The 16708-nt window shown below is 44.3% G+C and overlaps 1 protein-coding gene across 1 annotated transcript in view; it reads right to left on the bottom strand.

The window, feature by feature from the left end:
* Positions 1 to 16708, bottom strand: part of LOC138958916 (QRFP-like peptide receptor) — a gene marked incomplete in the record, with an annotated part of 130893 nt that overhangs the window by 43679 nt on the left and 70506 nt on the right. Inside the window, 1 exon segment of the mRNA XM_070330252.1 lies at positions 1812 to 3378. Coding sequence (XP_070186353.1) covers positions 1812 to 2265 — 454 coding nt within the window.

Below are 16708 nucleotides of genomic sequence, written 5' to 3'. Positions count from 1 at the left end.
TTTTAGTGATTATGTGATAATGTATATAAACATTAGGGCTGTTTTCAGTATAGTTGATAACATGTTCTGTTTGATTAAGGGTATTCAGCTGGTATTTCCCTGTTTTCACTACCTATTTGATTCATGTTTTTATTACTTAGTGGAAGAATCTTTTGTAATATATGTTTGATGGTGTATGCTTTTAATTAAGCGTTGCTGACTATGAATGTAGATGTAAATGCTTGTATAACTGTGTTTTAATTTTAAATGTGTCAAGCGCAAAGAGCATAATTGTAAAGTTATGATGTTGCGCTATATAAATGCTCATTTATTATTATTATTATTATTATTTGAGTCATTGTCCCCGTATTGAATTATCACCATGCAAAAGACAATAAAAAAATGTTGTTTGTCCAATATCCTGAGAGCGGATATTTCCTCACAATATGGAATAATGCGAATGATAATAGCAATTTGGCTAGCTGCTAACACCATACAAAAGCAAAGGTCAAAGATGGTATAGTTACTCGTGAGAATTGCTGTTTGTGTGTGTGTGTGTGTGTGTGTGTGTGTGTGTGTGTGTGTGTGTGTGTGTGTGTGTGTGTGTAACGTAAAGTAAAGACGGAATTATAACACGCATATATACATGCTCTCAGTTGCGAAGAGCACCGCACCGATAGATTTGCACTGCAACAACAAACTTCAAAATAAAACAACAACCAAAACAACAAACAAATCAACAAACAAACAAATAACGAAACAATCAATACAGCACGAGACATTCGATCAGTCAAACAAAGCACCAACCTCACCCCCCCCCCCCCTCCCCCTCACCCCTACCAACAGAAACCACTCCACAAAACAACAAGTCGCGTAAGGCGAAAATACAATATTTAGTCAAGTAGCTGTCGAACTCACAGAATGAAACTGAACGCAACGCAACGCAGCAAGACCGTATACTCGTAGCATCGTCACTCCACCGCCCGTGGCAAAGGCAGTGCCCGTGGAATTGACAAGAAGAGCGGGATATTCGTTGCGCTGAGAAGGATAGCACGCTTTTCTGTACCTCTCTTCGTTTTAACTTTCTGAGCGTGTTTTTAATCCAAACATATCATATCTATATGTTTTTGGAATCAGGAACCGACAAGGAATAAGATGAAAGTGTTTTTAAAACGATTTCGAAAAAAAAAATTTGATAATAATTTTTATATATTTAATTTTCAGAGCTTGTTTTTAATCCGAATATAACATATTTATATGTTTTTGGAATCAGCAAATGATGGAGAATAAGATAAATGTAAATTTGGATCGTTTTATAAATTTTTATTTTTTTTTACAATTTTCCGATTTTTAATGACCAAAGTCATTAATTAATTTTTAAGCCACCAAGCTGAAATGCAATACCGAACCCCGGGCTTCGTCGAAGATTACTTGACCAAAATTTGAACCAATTTGGTTGAAAAATGAGGGCGTGACAGTGCCGCCTCAACTTTCACGAAAAGCCGGATATGACGTCATCAAAGACATTTATCAAAAAAATGAAAAAAACGTTCGGGGATTTCATACCCAGGAACTCTCATGTCAAATTTCATAAAGATCGGTCCAGTAGTTTAGTCTGAATCGCTCTACACACACACACACACACACACACACACACACACGCACAGACAGACAGACACACATACACCATACCCTCGTTTCGATTCCCCCTCGATGTTAAAATATTTAGTCAAAACTTGACTAAATATAAAAACCAACCAACCAACCATCAACCAAACAAATAACCAAACAAAAAAACAAACAAAGAAAAAAACACCTCACTCATAACTGACCTTGAGCAAAAGAGTTGAACTTGCAGAAGAAGGCCCCCAGCACCCAGCGCGGAGTAAGGTCGTCCAGCAGATGCACCCAGGAACAGCTGAGGATCACCAGGCAGTCCGCCACCGCCAGGTTGACGATGTAGTAGTTGGTGGTCGTCCTCATCCGCTTGTCGCGAGCCACCACGATCATCACCAGCACGTTGCCCACCAGGGCGAGGACGATGACAGGGACGTAGAAGACCGTCTTGACGACGATCTCCCAGACCGGCTTGCCCACCACGTCTCCAGGGTAGGACATGTTGGACACGTCTGGCATCAGGGGAACCATGCTCGATTCGTCCTCCAGGAGGGATGGGTCGATCATCATTCCTCCGCCCGTCACTCCCATTCCTGTTCCTCCTATTCCTCCTCCGAGGCTTCCTCCCAGGTGAGGATCCAAGTCTCCTCCTCCTCCTCCTCCTTCCATGGGCTTTGGAACGGTTTCGATCTTCACAAGAACTCCCCTTTTGAGTTGACGAATCTTCACAGAAACTGTTGGAACACTGTCCAGGACACTTTTGGTCCTATGGCTAAGCCTTGATGAGCAAGGACTGCAACACTTATGCACCTATCTTCGATGATACATGTTTATAGCTGAGAATGGCAAAAAATACCGTTTTTGCGCTTGCAGGCCTCGTTAGAATGTAGGCTTCAACCATCAATAACCACCTGCGGAAACGATGTTTGCGACGACAACGACGACGACGACAATAGAATATTCTCCAATATTGTAACTACCACGATCGACATCGTACAAAGTTTTCATACGTGCTTCTCCGTTTGTCAAACGTTGTTGAACATAAATACTCTCGAAGGAAAAGAACCTTGCAAATAGAAGGAAAATGCGACTACAAATAATGTCATGTAATGTGCATACTTTTTATCTGAGGTATAGACAGAGAAAGCGAAAGACATGCAGTGCAGCTAATAACCGCTTAATTACCTTGAAACTGCTTCCTAAATATCAGTCTGAACATTCGATATCCCCCTAGACAAGTCAACGACATATACTCTATCGGTGTCTTTCCGCATTATTGATCCAGGAGAAACAGTAAGCAGTGTTTGCTGTCTCTCAGAAATCGAAGACAGAAAGACTTCCCTTATTTAGAAAGGTTACACTCATATTTTGCCTTACCTGCTCTACTGCTCTTTTGGCACAGCTGCCTAGATGAATGATGTTTCAAACTAGCGAGTGAGCATAGAAAAATGCAAGACTAAAGCATACAAAGTAAATCCCACTCACTGAATGTGCGGACAAAGTTCTCAAATTTCTGTCGTTTCTAAGGGAGGTAAAACACCCAGCAAAAACGTTCAAATCTCAGCCGAGAAAACAAAACAATCGAACACCGTTTGTTGATCTGCTTGCATTTGCTGCCAGCAAGGGAAATACAGATGTTTGAACAAGTTGACGGGTCAGATTTCTGTTCACATCTGATTTGAGCGTCACGGAAATTTCCTCTTGCCAGACTGCTCCAGATGCTGTCTGATAACGTCAGGCTTTCATGGCAATATCTGTCTGGGCATCTTCGGTCATTGAGACCTGAAACCAGAAAACAACATTTGTAATTTTCAAACAAACAATAAAATCAGGAGTTGGACATAAACCGAATTCCTTTAATTCGGAAGGCAAACGTATACTGTTCAAAAAAAGAAACGCATAGTTGCTACTTGCCAAATTTGTTTTATTTTTCGAAAAAATTAACAGAAAATCCAATATTTAGATTATTTGTTTGAAATTTGGTTTGGACACAGTTGAATGCACACACAGTTCATTTGCATCTTCAAATCAATCAGTCAATCAATACGATTGGGTGCCGAGGCTGTCAAGTCAGTAGGGGGTGTGACTGCCTTGAGCAGCAACAACTGCCCGGCACCTTCTGGGCATGGACTGGATCAGATGCCGGATATCTTGCTGTGGGATGGTGTCCCACTCCTCCTGAAGTGCCTGCAATAGATCGCGGTGATTTGCCGGCGCTTCTTCTCGCCTGCGCACACGTCTGTCCAATTCATCCCAGAGGTGTTCTATCGGGTTCATGTCTGGCGACATGGATGGCCAGGGAAGCACCTGGACATGGTGGTCGGTGAGGAACTGGGTGGTGAGTCGTGCTGTGTGCGGGCGAGCGTTGTCGTGCTGGAATATGGCATCCTGGTCAGCCAGAAGAGGAAGGGCGTGTGGGCGCAGAATTTCCTCCACGTATCGCTGGGCAGTTATGCGCCCTTGGACGTGCACCAGGGTGCTCCTTCCAGCAGTATTGATCGCCCCCCACACCATGACGCCTCCACCACCATGAACGGGTGCCTCATCCACACAGTTGGGCGCGTAACGTTCGTTTACTCTCCGGTAGACCCTCCTCCGACCATCATGTCGCTGGAGCAGGAAGTAGGACTCGTCGCTGAACCACACGTGTCTCCAGTGATTCCGGACGGTCCAGCGAAGGTGCTGGTTGCCCCACTGCACTCGGTTCTGGCGATGGCGGCGGGTGAGGACAACTCCTCTGTGAGGTCTGCGAGCTCTCAAACCAGCTTCATGCAGGCGGTTCCGCACGGTCTGGTCCGATAATCGGTGTGGCCCGGGGAGAGCCTGGACAGAAGATGAGGCCGACAGGAAACGATTCCGGAGGTGGCAGAGCCGTATGAAGCGGTCGTGAGCAGCAGTTGTCGCCCTTGGTCTTCCCGCTCGTGGCAAGTCAGCAACGGAGCCAGTGGCTTGAAACCTGACCCACAGTCTACTGATGGTGCTCTGGGACACGTGGAAGTGCCTGGCGATTGCACTTTGACTTTGGCCTGCTTGTAAACGACCCAATGCAATTTGGCGGTCTTCTCTGCTCAATCGGGCCATCTTTCGTCGCTGAATTGTCGTCTGATTTCTTTGTGGCGAACAATCCGCTTTTATGGGTTTTGGAAGACATGGTGAGAGCTCAATATTCCCCGAGTTTCACGAGATTACACTGAAGCATGACGAGTGGTCATGCCAAATGAGCAATTTTGACATTGTAGCCACTAATAACGCATGCGTCACGTGCAGAGCTCACTTGTGGCAATGGACGAAAGGTCGACGACCAGATAAACATTTTCTGCAGTTTGGTGGATATCCTTGTAGCCATATAACTAAATTAACCAAATATTACAAGCTATGCGTTTCTTTTTTTGAACAGTATATATACAACTGTATATTGTCCCTAATAAGTTGTGCATGCTGTAAGACTTTTTAATAATCGGGTAGACTTGCTTGCGCGCGCGTGTGTGTGTGTGTGTGTGTGTGTGTGTTTGTGTGTGTGTGTGTGTGTGTGTGTGGTTGTGCGTGTGTGTGTGTGCGCGCGCGCGCGCGTGTGTGTGTGTGTGTGTGTGTGTGTGTGTGTCACGATTTATGCTTGTGTGTGGCTTCATCTCGAATCAACCTGTAATATCCAAGAGAAAACATCAATCATGTTCAAGTGACATGCATACTGTTTATGAAAGTCGGTAGACATAACTAGAACACAGCTGCTGCTTTCTTAAGCAAACACCAATCAGCTTCGCACGAAACTGTTCAATAAGAAAGACAAAGGGGGAGGGGGGGAGGGGGGAGGATATACGAAAAGGGAGAGTGAGGGTGTGGAGAGAGGAAGAGGGGGCGGGGGTGGTCGGCCGAAGGGGCAGAAGCTGTGGAGAGTGGTAGAAGAAGATGGAAGGCACGCAGTGAGAATCTGTCGCCCGATTTCACGACATAATCATTCAATAACACCCTATCCTCCTCCTCCGCCGAAACGTTATCACCATCATCGTTGTAGTCGTCGTCGTCATTGCTACAAACACCGCCAGCGTCAGTTTAAAGTTACGGTCCCTCTCATGTTAGTGATCATGTGAACCACCACAGTTCCGCCATGCAGGTTTTGACGTGGTATCAGAGCACTCGCAAATCAACATACTGATTGCTCTCTGCCATGCAGGTTTTGACGTGGTATCAGAGCACTCGCAAATCAACATACTGATTGCTCTCTGCCATGCAGGCTTTGACGTGGTATGAGAGCCCTCGCAAATCAACATACTGATTGCTCCCTGCCATGCAGGTTTTGACGTGGTATCAGAGCACTCGCAAATCAACATGCTGATTGCTCTCTGCCATGCAGGTTTTGACGTGGTATCAGAGCACTCGCAAATCAATATACTAATTGCTCTCTGCCATGCAGGTTTTGACGTGGTATCAGAGCACTCGTAAATCAACATACTGATTGCTCTCTGCCATGCAGGTTTTGACGTGGTATGAGAGCCCTCGCAAATCAACATACTGATTGCCCTCTGCAGTGCAGAGTAGAATTTTTTGCAGAAAGTATTTCAGATTTGGGTCAGTTATATTGTATTAATTCAACTGAAAATTCATAATTACACCGAACATACAGCATCTTTAATTAACTCATAACTCATCATAACTCATAACATTTTATTGATCCAACAAAGGAAATTAAATTGGTCATCAGCACATATAGGTCATTAATTAATAATTATAAAAGAGTAAGAGAAGAAAATTCATAAAACCCATGATAAAAAACTACAATACCCTTTTTTAATTAACATCACCCCTTTCCTTTCCCTTGGCTTTTATCCTTGGAAAACGTTAATGCTGCTACTGGTGTATATGCCTTGCCGTGGCGTAGCAGCTTGTGTGCCCTGATGATCCAAAGACCTATGCCGGCCGGAGCCTGCATAATGCTCCTGGCAGGTGTAACCACGCCGGACAGGTCTGAGGTGAATGGGGCCAGACTAAGTATACACCCCGGCCATCCAGGTTGGGGGTTGTGCGAAGGGCTAACAACCCATCCATGGAAAAAAATACTCGTTACAGAAACGTCAACAAGAGATAAAATCTTGTTGGCGGCCTATGCCCCGGACGGGGTCAAAGGCATAAGTAAGTAAGAAAGTAAGTAAACGTCAAAGCGCTTTAAGGCAAAATGATGCTTCGTCGATATACTTTTAGCAAGCACTAGATAAATACTGCAAGTACATGCAAAAAGAACACACACTTTACTGAATGTTATTTCGTTCAGGGTCAATATTTTCGCGCATGGGTTCGAAATCAGATCATCTATTGCAACTGCGTGTCAGTATTTTGACAATACGCTGGAAAATGTTTACCATTGGTTAAAGTTTCTGAACTTGTCACGTCCAGGTGCAAGAAGCTCCTGGGACTTTCACACACACTAACACACACACACACGCACGCACGCACACACACACACACACACACACACGCACGCACGCGCACGCACACGCACACACACACACACACACACAAACATAAACCACAAGCAGGACCGCCCCAGCACAACACTATACCCCACAATCGAGAGTTTTCCCAATATCACAAAACCAGCGAGAGAGAACCTATTCTTCCCCCACGTCCAAGTAGAAGCACAGGAGGTCCTGATGCTGGCCCACCGGGACACGTCCTGTGAGCCAACTATTCACGTCCGCACAACGTCTCTCGGCTCTCTGGTGTGCAGAGGACGTGTCCTTCGAGAAGGGGTGTTACGGGCGTGGAGAGGGGTGACTGGGGTGTTGGAGAGATGGTGGTGGAGGTGGTAGCGTTGGTGGTGTCGAGAGATATACTGGGGCTTGGATGGAATCGGGGAAGTGAAGTGAATAACAGAAAATTACGTTAATAAGGGAGTTAAGGTGTGGTGAAGTTGTGGAAGGAACAGGAGAAGAAGACAGGAAGGATCAGAAGAGAAAACAGAGGGGGAAGGTGGAGTTGGGAGGAAGGAACAGTTGGGGGAGCGAGGAGGGATTTACATTTTCAATCAATCAATATGAGGCTTATATCGCGCGTATTCCGTGGGTACAGTTCTAAGCGCAGGGATTTAAAAAAAAAATGTATGAAATTTATATCGCGCACATATTCAAGGCGCAGGGATTTATTTATGCCGTGTGAGATGGAATTTTTTTTACACAATACATCACGCATTCACATCGGCCAGCAGATCGCAGCCATTTCGGCGCATATCCTACTTTTCACGGCCTATTATTCCAAGTCACACGGGTATTTTGGTGGACATTTTTATCTATGCCTATACAATTTTGCCAGGAAAGACCCTTTTGTCAATCGTGGGATCTTTAACGTGCACACCCCAATGTAGTGTACACGAAGGGACCTCGGTTTTTCGTCTCATCCGAAAGACTAGCACTTGAACCCACCACCTAGGTTAGGAAAGGGGGGAGAAAATTGCTAACGCCCTGACCCAGGGTCGAACTCGCAACCTCTCGCTTCCGAGCGCAAGTGCGTTACCACTCGGCCACCCAGTCCTTTACATTACAAGGTAGTGGGATGAGAGGTGCTCCACGGAAAAATGGAACGCATGGAGGCCGGGATGGGAGAGGAGAAGGGAGTCGTTGGGTAGGAGAGAGAAGGGAGGAAGAAGGCTGCGAATGAGGGGACGGATTGGATAGAACAGTTGAGAGAAAAGGGAGCAGAAGTAAAAAAATAATGACAATTCTTTATTTAACGAGGGTAGTAGATTAAGCAGTGGTCTGCTTTTTTTACATCCAGCCCTCGCCCTAAAGAGGGACTAACTACAAAAATGAAATAAAAATACAAGATAAAAAATAGAAAATAGAAAAACTAAAATTCTACATTTTAACAGATAACTAAAGTGAAAACACATTATACATATGTACACAAAATGCATTGCATTGAGGTAAATTGCGAGTAAATTTATGTAAATTAAGTGGTATAGAGCAGCTTGAACTTACTCAACAAGGATGGAAAAGGAGGGATCATGGAACAGCTGGTGGGAACGGAAGGGTTGGGGTGGGAGGGGGGGGGAAGCGGAGTCGGAGAAGTTAGAAGGAAGGAGTATCTCAGGAAGCAGAGATGAAGTGAAAGATGGAGTGGTTGGGAGTAGAGAGGAAGGATTACAGAAGGGGGCGACTGGGAAGAGAGAGGAGGGATTTGGAGGAGAAACTAGCAGGGGGAAATGAGAGTGATTCGAAGGAGAGAACAAGTTTGAGAGAGGGAAAAGGGAAAAAGAGTGTTGCTTCTTTGCAAAAAGAATATATCCATAAGAAATGTTAGAGGGAAGACCGAATCCATACTCCTTGTTGGAATCCCTATCACAAAAGCATCGACCGAGAATCTAAAACTCATCATACCGAAATTTTGACAAGGGGGAATAGTGTTGATATTCAATGCAGAAGGGTGCTACGGTATCGGGCTGCACATGTTCTTCGTTCGAGAACTGCAGGAGGGCCTCTTCTTCAAGTTATGAAATTCAATACATTGAACGTGAATTTGGTCTTTCATTGATCAGTGTATTTCTTATGTTTCTTGTTCGTTACGGAACGATTCGGCTTGGAATTCTTGGCCCCGCCCACCCACTCACAATCTCTCTCTCTCTCTCTCTCTCTCTCTCTCTCTCTCTCTCTCTCTCTCTCTCTCTCTCTCTCTCTCTCTCTCTCTCTCTCTCTCTCTCTCTCTGCGTGTGCGGGCGTGTGTGCTTGTCAGTTTGTGTGTGTGTGTGTGTGTGTGTGTGTGTGTGTGTGTGTGTGTGTGTGTGTATGTGTGTGTGTGTGTGTGTTTGTCTTGCATGACATGTGTGTCAGGGTGTGCGTGCGTGCGTGCGTGCGTGCATGTCTGTATGTGCGTTCGCTACTTAACTATTTCAACTTCTTAACTTCACAACATTAACTTATCACCGTCTTCCACCTTCCCTGTGCCGTTTTCCTATTCGCTAGTGTCTTCTCTATCTTCACACCCGCTGTACAAAGCACAATGCAAAACATATGTCTGCGACAATATCCAACCACCGCTCCAAAACACTACCCCATCCAAGTATCCGCGAGGGAAAAGCCTTGAATCTCCGGTAGGAAATGAACAAGGGCTGACAGAGTCCGCGTGTACGGGTGCAAAAAAAAGACACTACAAAAGCACACGTGCACAAGTACACCTAATTTTGACGAAAGTAAATGTGAAACAACAGTTGAAAACTTTGTTTTTCTACCAACCCGGCCTAATGTCTTTTCCATTCCATTTCTGCACGTACTCCTCTCCCTTAAAGTTGGTATGATTGTTGAAAGTGTTCGCTGGGTATGTGTGTATATATAGTGTGTATAGCATATATGAATATTGTGTGAACAGTACATGTGGTGATTTTTGTCCGTATGATTAATTGTTTTATGTAGGTTGTACATTTAATTGTTCTATTTTGTATATGTTCTTTTGTAAAGGGCCTAGAGCCATAGGTTAGGCACTTAAAAATGTCCAGTTATTATTATCATTATTAAATAGTTTCCGCTCTTTGCATCCTCGACCTCCCCAAGCCCAAAACGATTTTACGCGTCGTACATTTTCCCCTTCATTTTTCAACTCTTCAACAGGTCAAAGATATTCTATTCTACGCAAGAATATATTTGGCCGGTTGAAGAGTTGAAAAATTAACGGCCTCTAGGACCACTTGGACAAATTCCCAAAGGAATGCTGGATGTCTGATCATTCGTTTGTTTGGGTCTTACCTCAGAAGATGTTCAGTTGATTTGGCTCTCTCTTCCTATCTCCTTTTTTTTACCCTACCACTCCACGTAATACACAGAAAATAGTTGCAAATAATGATGGAAATTTGCCCGGAACGTAATAGTATGTTTAAAGCCGAACATCCGTCTCCAGTGGACCTAGCCTTGTTATTGTAGAAGGCCACAGAGAAATTGTTATTTGTTTTTGAACATAGAGAATACTGCATGGCTTGCTGTGTAACAGCTGGTTTTACGTGAGTTGTTTTCTTAAATATTGAACTCCGAGCGAAATCGATCTTTTCAATATTTAAAGAAAAAACAACACAACTTCAAATCAGATATCACGCAGCCAGCAATGTATGATTCTGTACATCTTTTCTGCACTTTTGTGCCTTCTGAACATACTGTCAGCTCTTAATCGACTCTCTTTCAAACTTCAAACCATTTTGCTCGAATTGGCAATCAGTCATCCGCATTGACAAACTGAAAGCGCTACGAAGTATGTCGCTTATGTTAATATTATGACGGCTTACTTTCAACACTGAATCAGGTGGGTTGTTTAGCATTATGTGATCATCAGTTCCAAAGAAAAGAAGGAAGAATTTGCCTCAGGGCCAAAACAAAGAGAAAGAGAGAAACAATCAAACAACCATTATTCCGCATCGCCGGTGGAAAAATTACTTGAAAGGTCACCATCAGGCTGTGCATATGTCGACGTAATACTTTGACCACTTGACCTCATTTACATGATATACACACGTTTGAATATTATGGTTTAGTTATCGTATGGGTGGCCTCTCTCACGTATATAGAATACACACATTTCTCCCTGTGTGAACGATGGTGTCAGCAATCATAGAACTCTTCGGGCTTTGATAGTAGTCAGGGCATCCTTCCACTTGATCACATACCAAAAATCAATAACCAGGCAGCGTTCTACACAGAGTTTGAATATTTTGCTGAATTAATTTTGTAGTGAAATTAATTGAACAACAAATTCTCATTCTACACAGACTAGCACGGTTGGCCTAGTGGTAAGGCGTCCGCCCCGTGATCGGGAGGTCGTGGGTTCAAACCCCGGCCGGGTCATACCCAAGACTTTAAAATTGGCAATCCAGTGGCTGCTCCGCCTTGCGTCTGGCATTATGGGGTTAGTGCTAGGACTGGTTGGTCCGGTGTCAGAATAATGTGACTGGGTGAGACACGAAGCCTGTGCTGCGACTTTTGTCTTGTGTGTGGCGCACGTTATATGTCAAAGCAGCACCGCCCTGATATAGCCCTTACGGTGGTCGGCTCGGCGTTAAGCAAACAAACAAGCAAACAAAAATTCTACACAGAAAAGAGCGGTGCAGTTGAATTTTAGTATGTGTCCAAGTGGAAGGATGCTCTTATCTTATGTAAAAGCCTGGACAGGCAAGTTCTGTGGACAGGCCTATGTTGCCTTACATGATGGGTGGTACCTTTATGGTCTGCAGCTAATTAGCTTCATCACAGAAATCTCTGTGAATATGGTTAGTACCCGTGATTTTCTTTTTTAATTGCGAAATCCTTATAATATTTATCGTCAGTTTATTTGATCTAAGTGTTCGTACAACTGAAAGTTTGAGTTTCTTCCCTTTTCATTTTTTGTCATTGTTCATATACCCCCATGGGGTTTTCTGAAATAAACTCCCGTGCCTTGCCTTGTCTTGCGCTTGCGTTGCTTTGCATTTCCCTGCATTGCTTTGCATTTCCTTGCCTTGTCTTGCCTTGCCTTGCTTTGCATTTCCTTGCCTTGCCTTACTCCACGCAGAATGTACTCGATATTGTACGGCCACTCGCCTCAAGACTTCTTCCATTCAGTGAACTTTAGACACCATTGCATATACCTTACGGTCAATGCCAGGCACAGATCCAAGAGGCTGCAGAGAAGGGAAGGAAAGCGTAGTTGAGAGAAACAGAATCACGGCTAGAGAAAGGGACAGATCAAGATGATAAAGACGGGGACGGACACTGACAGAGAAAAAGATTTTTAAAAAAGAAGACAGAAAACAAAGACATGTAGATCGACTCAAAGGTCGCAACAGAAAACAAAGACATGTAGATCGACTCAAAGGGCGCAACAGAAAACGCGCAGGCAAAAGAGAAGCAGAGATAAAAACACACAAATGCAGAAGCAGGGGTACGGAGAGAGGGACACTTACATTTATTAGCAAAGAGACAACGAGAAAAACGGGGAGAGACATCAGAAAGAAATAATGATGGTTCCAAGTAGAGAAATAAAGAGTTCTTCAAAATAAAGGCTGCAATAGGAAAAGTAGGCCTACATGCAAAAGAGACGCAGAGAAGAAAACGTTGAAAAACAAAGGGACAAAGAAAAAAGTACATATATTTATGCAGAAAGAGTCAATGAGCAAAAGCGAACAGCAATGGCAAGGTCTTTTCGTTCCTTCTGGATACATTTCGGACAATCAAAATATCACGCTCGACCGTTCCCATCGTTACACTATTCTACAGCCTCAAGAAGTGACCGAGAATACAGACAGCGGACAAATTAACACACATGATGGTAACAAAAGCAATGTCTGGGCAGGGCTTCGCTGAATAATGATGGCACGCAAAGCATCCAAATAGGTCTCAATCTCACTTCGTCCTTCGTCCGCTATCTCACTTCGTCCTTGGTCCGCTATCTCACTTCGTCCTTCGTCCGCTCGTACCCAGAGAGAGAACACCGAAGCAACAGCAGAGCAGCGACGCACCAAATCTCGCGCAAACACCCGCGCCGGAACGAGAAGAGACGACATCGGGAATACGGTAACCAGGCGTTAATTGGTTCCGTATCCCGGAGTCCTCTCCCTTCCCCCCTTCCCAGCATGCAGCCGCTTTTGATCCGGGCATCCCCTGCTTTCTATCCCTCGCGGTCCATGAGCGGACAGGCCTGAGCGAGACTCAGGATGATGCCCCCTTTGTGCGATGTCGGTCGTGGTGGTTGCGATGATGGGGGGGCATTCTTTTGTCGTCGTCGTCGTCGCAACGTGCAGACATCGTTTCCGCTGGTGGCCATTGACGGCTGAAGCCTGCATTCTTACGCGGTCTACAAGCACGACAAGAATGGGCGGACCATCAAAGGCAGCTTATGATGCGTCCATTGTTGAAGACTCCACTGACGCCCACAGTGGGTATTGTCGAGGGATGAAGTTTACGATCTTAGAAAGTCCACAGGCACGATAAAGAAACCACCAATGAAGGCAGCTTTTATGATGCGGCTATTGCCAAAGACTCAGCTGCGTACAGACGACTTTCCTGGTGCTGGCATTGTCATCGCAGACACGATCTACATTTTTTGTTTTAGTGCAGCGGCCTGTTCGTCACCAGAGAGACAATCCCATACCTTTTCGTATTGGAAACTTGACTGGAAAGCTGCCCTCGGACATGTATCTTCTCTACACGCTAAACCGTTCTTTACATGGCCGATTCTCAACAGATTTTCTAATCGACTTTCCAAAAACCATTGTCAGATAGAAGTCGGTTAAAGATCACCGCCATACGAAAAGCGTAATCGCTCAGCCAACCTTTAAGTCTGCAGTTGAAGTGGCTCGCAGATTGTGATCAGATTTCTCTCATCCAAGCCTCAGAGGAATAACAATGCGAGTCACTCGAGAGCGCAGCGCACACAATCAGCTCGTGCAACGTCCAACCATGAGACTATACTTCGGATGAAAATCGGATAAAAGTCGGTTAAAAATTCTGGGTGATTCTTCACAATACCAATGTACCCCCGATTTAGAATCCTTAGCGACTATATCCTGACAAAAATCGGTTGAAAATCGGTTGAAAATGGACAATGTCTTCTGCACTATAAACAGTGAAGCGACCTGTGCGACAGAGGCTATCCCATCCCTACTCGTGTTTTGACTGGAGAGCTGCCCTCAAACAGATATGTTCTCTGCACTTTACACGACACGTTCTTTTCGTTGCGAGAGAGGCTACTCCATCTATGTTTGGATGAAGAGATACGCTCTCTACACTCTTAAACGAACAAAGCAGTGGCCAGGTTTTATCGCCTAATGGTCGTTCAATATAAAACAAGAAAGTCTACTCTGTGTCTCCCTCTTCGCTGAAGTTTGCGAATCAAATGCATCCTTACATAAGATTTAATTAAGTGCTTGGAAGAAGAAGAAGAAGAAGAAGAAGAAGAAGAAGAAGAAGAAGAAGAAGAAGAAGAAGAACAAGTCGCGAAAGGCGAAAATACAACATTTAGTCAAGTAGCTGTCGAACTCACAGAATGAAACTGAACGCAATGCAACGCAGCAAGACCGTATACTCGTAGCATCGTCAGTCCACCGCTCATGGCAAGGGCAGTGAAATTGACAAGAAGAGCGGGGTAGTAGTTGCGCTGAGAAGGATAGCACGCTTTTCTGTACCTCTCTTCGTTATACTTTCTGAGCGTGTTTTCATTCCAAACATATCATATCTATATGTTTTTGGAATCAGGAACCGACAAGGAATAAGATGAAAGTGTTTTTAAATTGATTTCGAAAATTTAATTTTGATCATAATTTTTATATTTTTAATTTTGAGAGCTTGTTTTTAATCCAAATATAACATGTTTATATGTTTTTGGAATCAGAAAATGATGGAAAATAAGATGAACGTAAATTTGGATCGTTTTATAAAACAAATATTTTTTTTTTACAATTTTCAGATATTTAATGACCAAAGTCATTAATTAATTTTTAAGCCACCAAGCTGAAATGCAATACCGAAGTCCGGGCTTCGTCGGAGATTACTTGACCAAAATTTCAACCAATTTGGTTGAAAAATGAGAGCGTGACAGTGCCGCCTCAACTTTCACGAAAAGTCGGATATGACGTCATCAAAGACATTTACAAAAAAATGAAAAAAAACGTCTGAGGATATCATACCCAGGAACTCTCATGTCAAATTTCATCGGTCCAGTAGTTTAGTCTGAATCGCTCTACACACACACACAGACAGACAGACAGACACACACACACACATACACCACGACCCTCGTCTCGATTCCCCCCTCTATGTTAAAACATTTAGTCAAAACTTGACTAAATGTAAAAAGGAGAAAAAAAAATAACGAAGATGAGGAGGAGGAGGAACAAGAGAGGAGGACATAGGAAGGAGATACGGAGGAGGAGGAGGAGAAAAATACAAATCTTGAAACTTTGGACTTCCGAGATGTGAGGTAAAGGAGGTCAACAGTTAGAGCTCAGCAACACCAATTTCGTATTTAATATGCAACTCGCAACTCGCTGCGAGTCGTCGTAGCTTTGTGTGTGGCCGAGTTCGCCATAATAACCAGTGTGAATGATTGATCTGTTGGTCTAGGTCTGCTCACGTTCAACGTCGTCTGGAGTTCTATTGGCCTATATAATTGTCACCCCCTTGTACGCAAGCATGCACGCAAGCACGCATTCACACACACACACACACACACACACACACACACACACACACACACACACACACACACACACACACACACACACACTAATAAACACACACACACTAATAAACACACACACACACACACACACACACACACACACACACACACACGAATAACCACTCGCATGCACGCACGCACGTACGCACGCATACACACTCACACACTTACACACACATTTACACCTTCACACACACACACACACACACACACACACACACACACACACACACACAAACTTATACTCATACAAAAAGATTTAAATCGTCCAATATGTAATCTAAAGAACTAAATTCCCTTGGTAAAAGATTAAAATATACTGTTCAAAAAAAGAAACGCATAGCTTGTAATATTTGGTTAATTTAGTTATATGGCTACAAGGATATCCACCAAACTGCAGAAAATGTTTATCTGGTCGTCGACCTTTCGTCCATTGCCACAAGTGAGCTCTGCACGTGACGCATGCGTTATCAGTGGCTACAATGTCAAAATTGCTCATTTGGCATGACCACTCGTCATGCTTCAGTGTAATCTCGTGAAACTCGGGGAATATTGAGCTCTCACCATGTCTTCCAAAACCCATAAAAGCGGATTGTTCGCCACAAAGAAATCAGACGACAATTCAGCGACGAAAGATGGCCCGATTGAGCAGAGAAGACCGCCAAATTGCATTGGGTCGTTTACAAGCAGGCCAAAGTCAAAGTGCAATCGCCAGGCACTTCCACGTGTCCCAGAGCACCATCAGTAGACTGTGGGTCAGGTTTCAAGCCACTGGCTCCGTTGCTGACTTGCCACGAGCGGGAAGACCAAGGGCGACAACTGCTGCTCACGACCGCTTCATTCGGCTCCGCCACCTCCGGAATCGTTTCCTGTCGGCCTCATCTTCTGTCCAGGCTCTCCCCGGGCCACACCGATTATCGGACCAGACCGT

Source organism: Littorina saxatilis, linkage group LG2, assembly GCF_037325665.1.
Source record: "Littorina saxatilis isolate snail1 linkage group LG2, US_GU_Lsax_2.0, whole genome shotgun sequence".
Taxonomy (NCBI): Eukaryota; Metazoa; Mollusca; class Gastropoda; order Littorinimorpha; family Littorinidae; genus Littorina; species Littorina saxatilis.
This window is presented reverse-complemented; position numbering and strand designations above follow the sequence as displayed.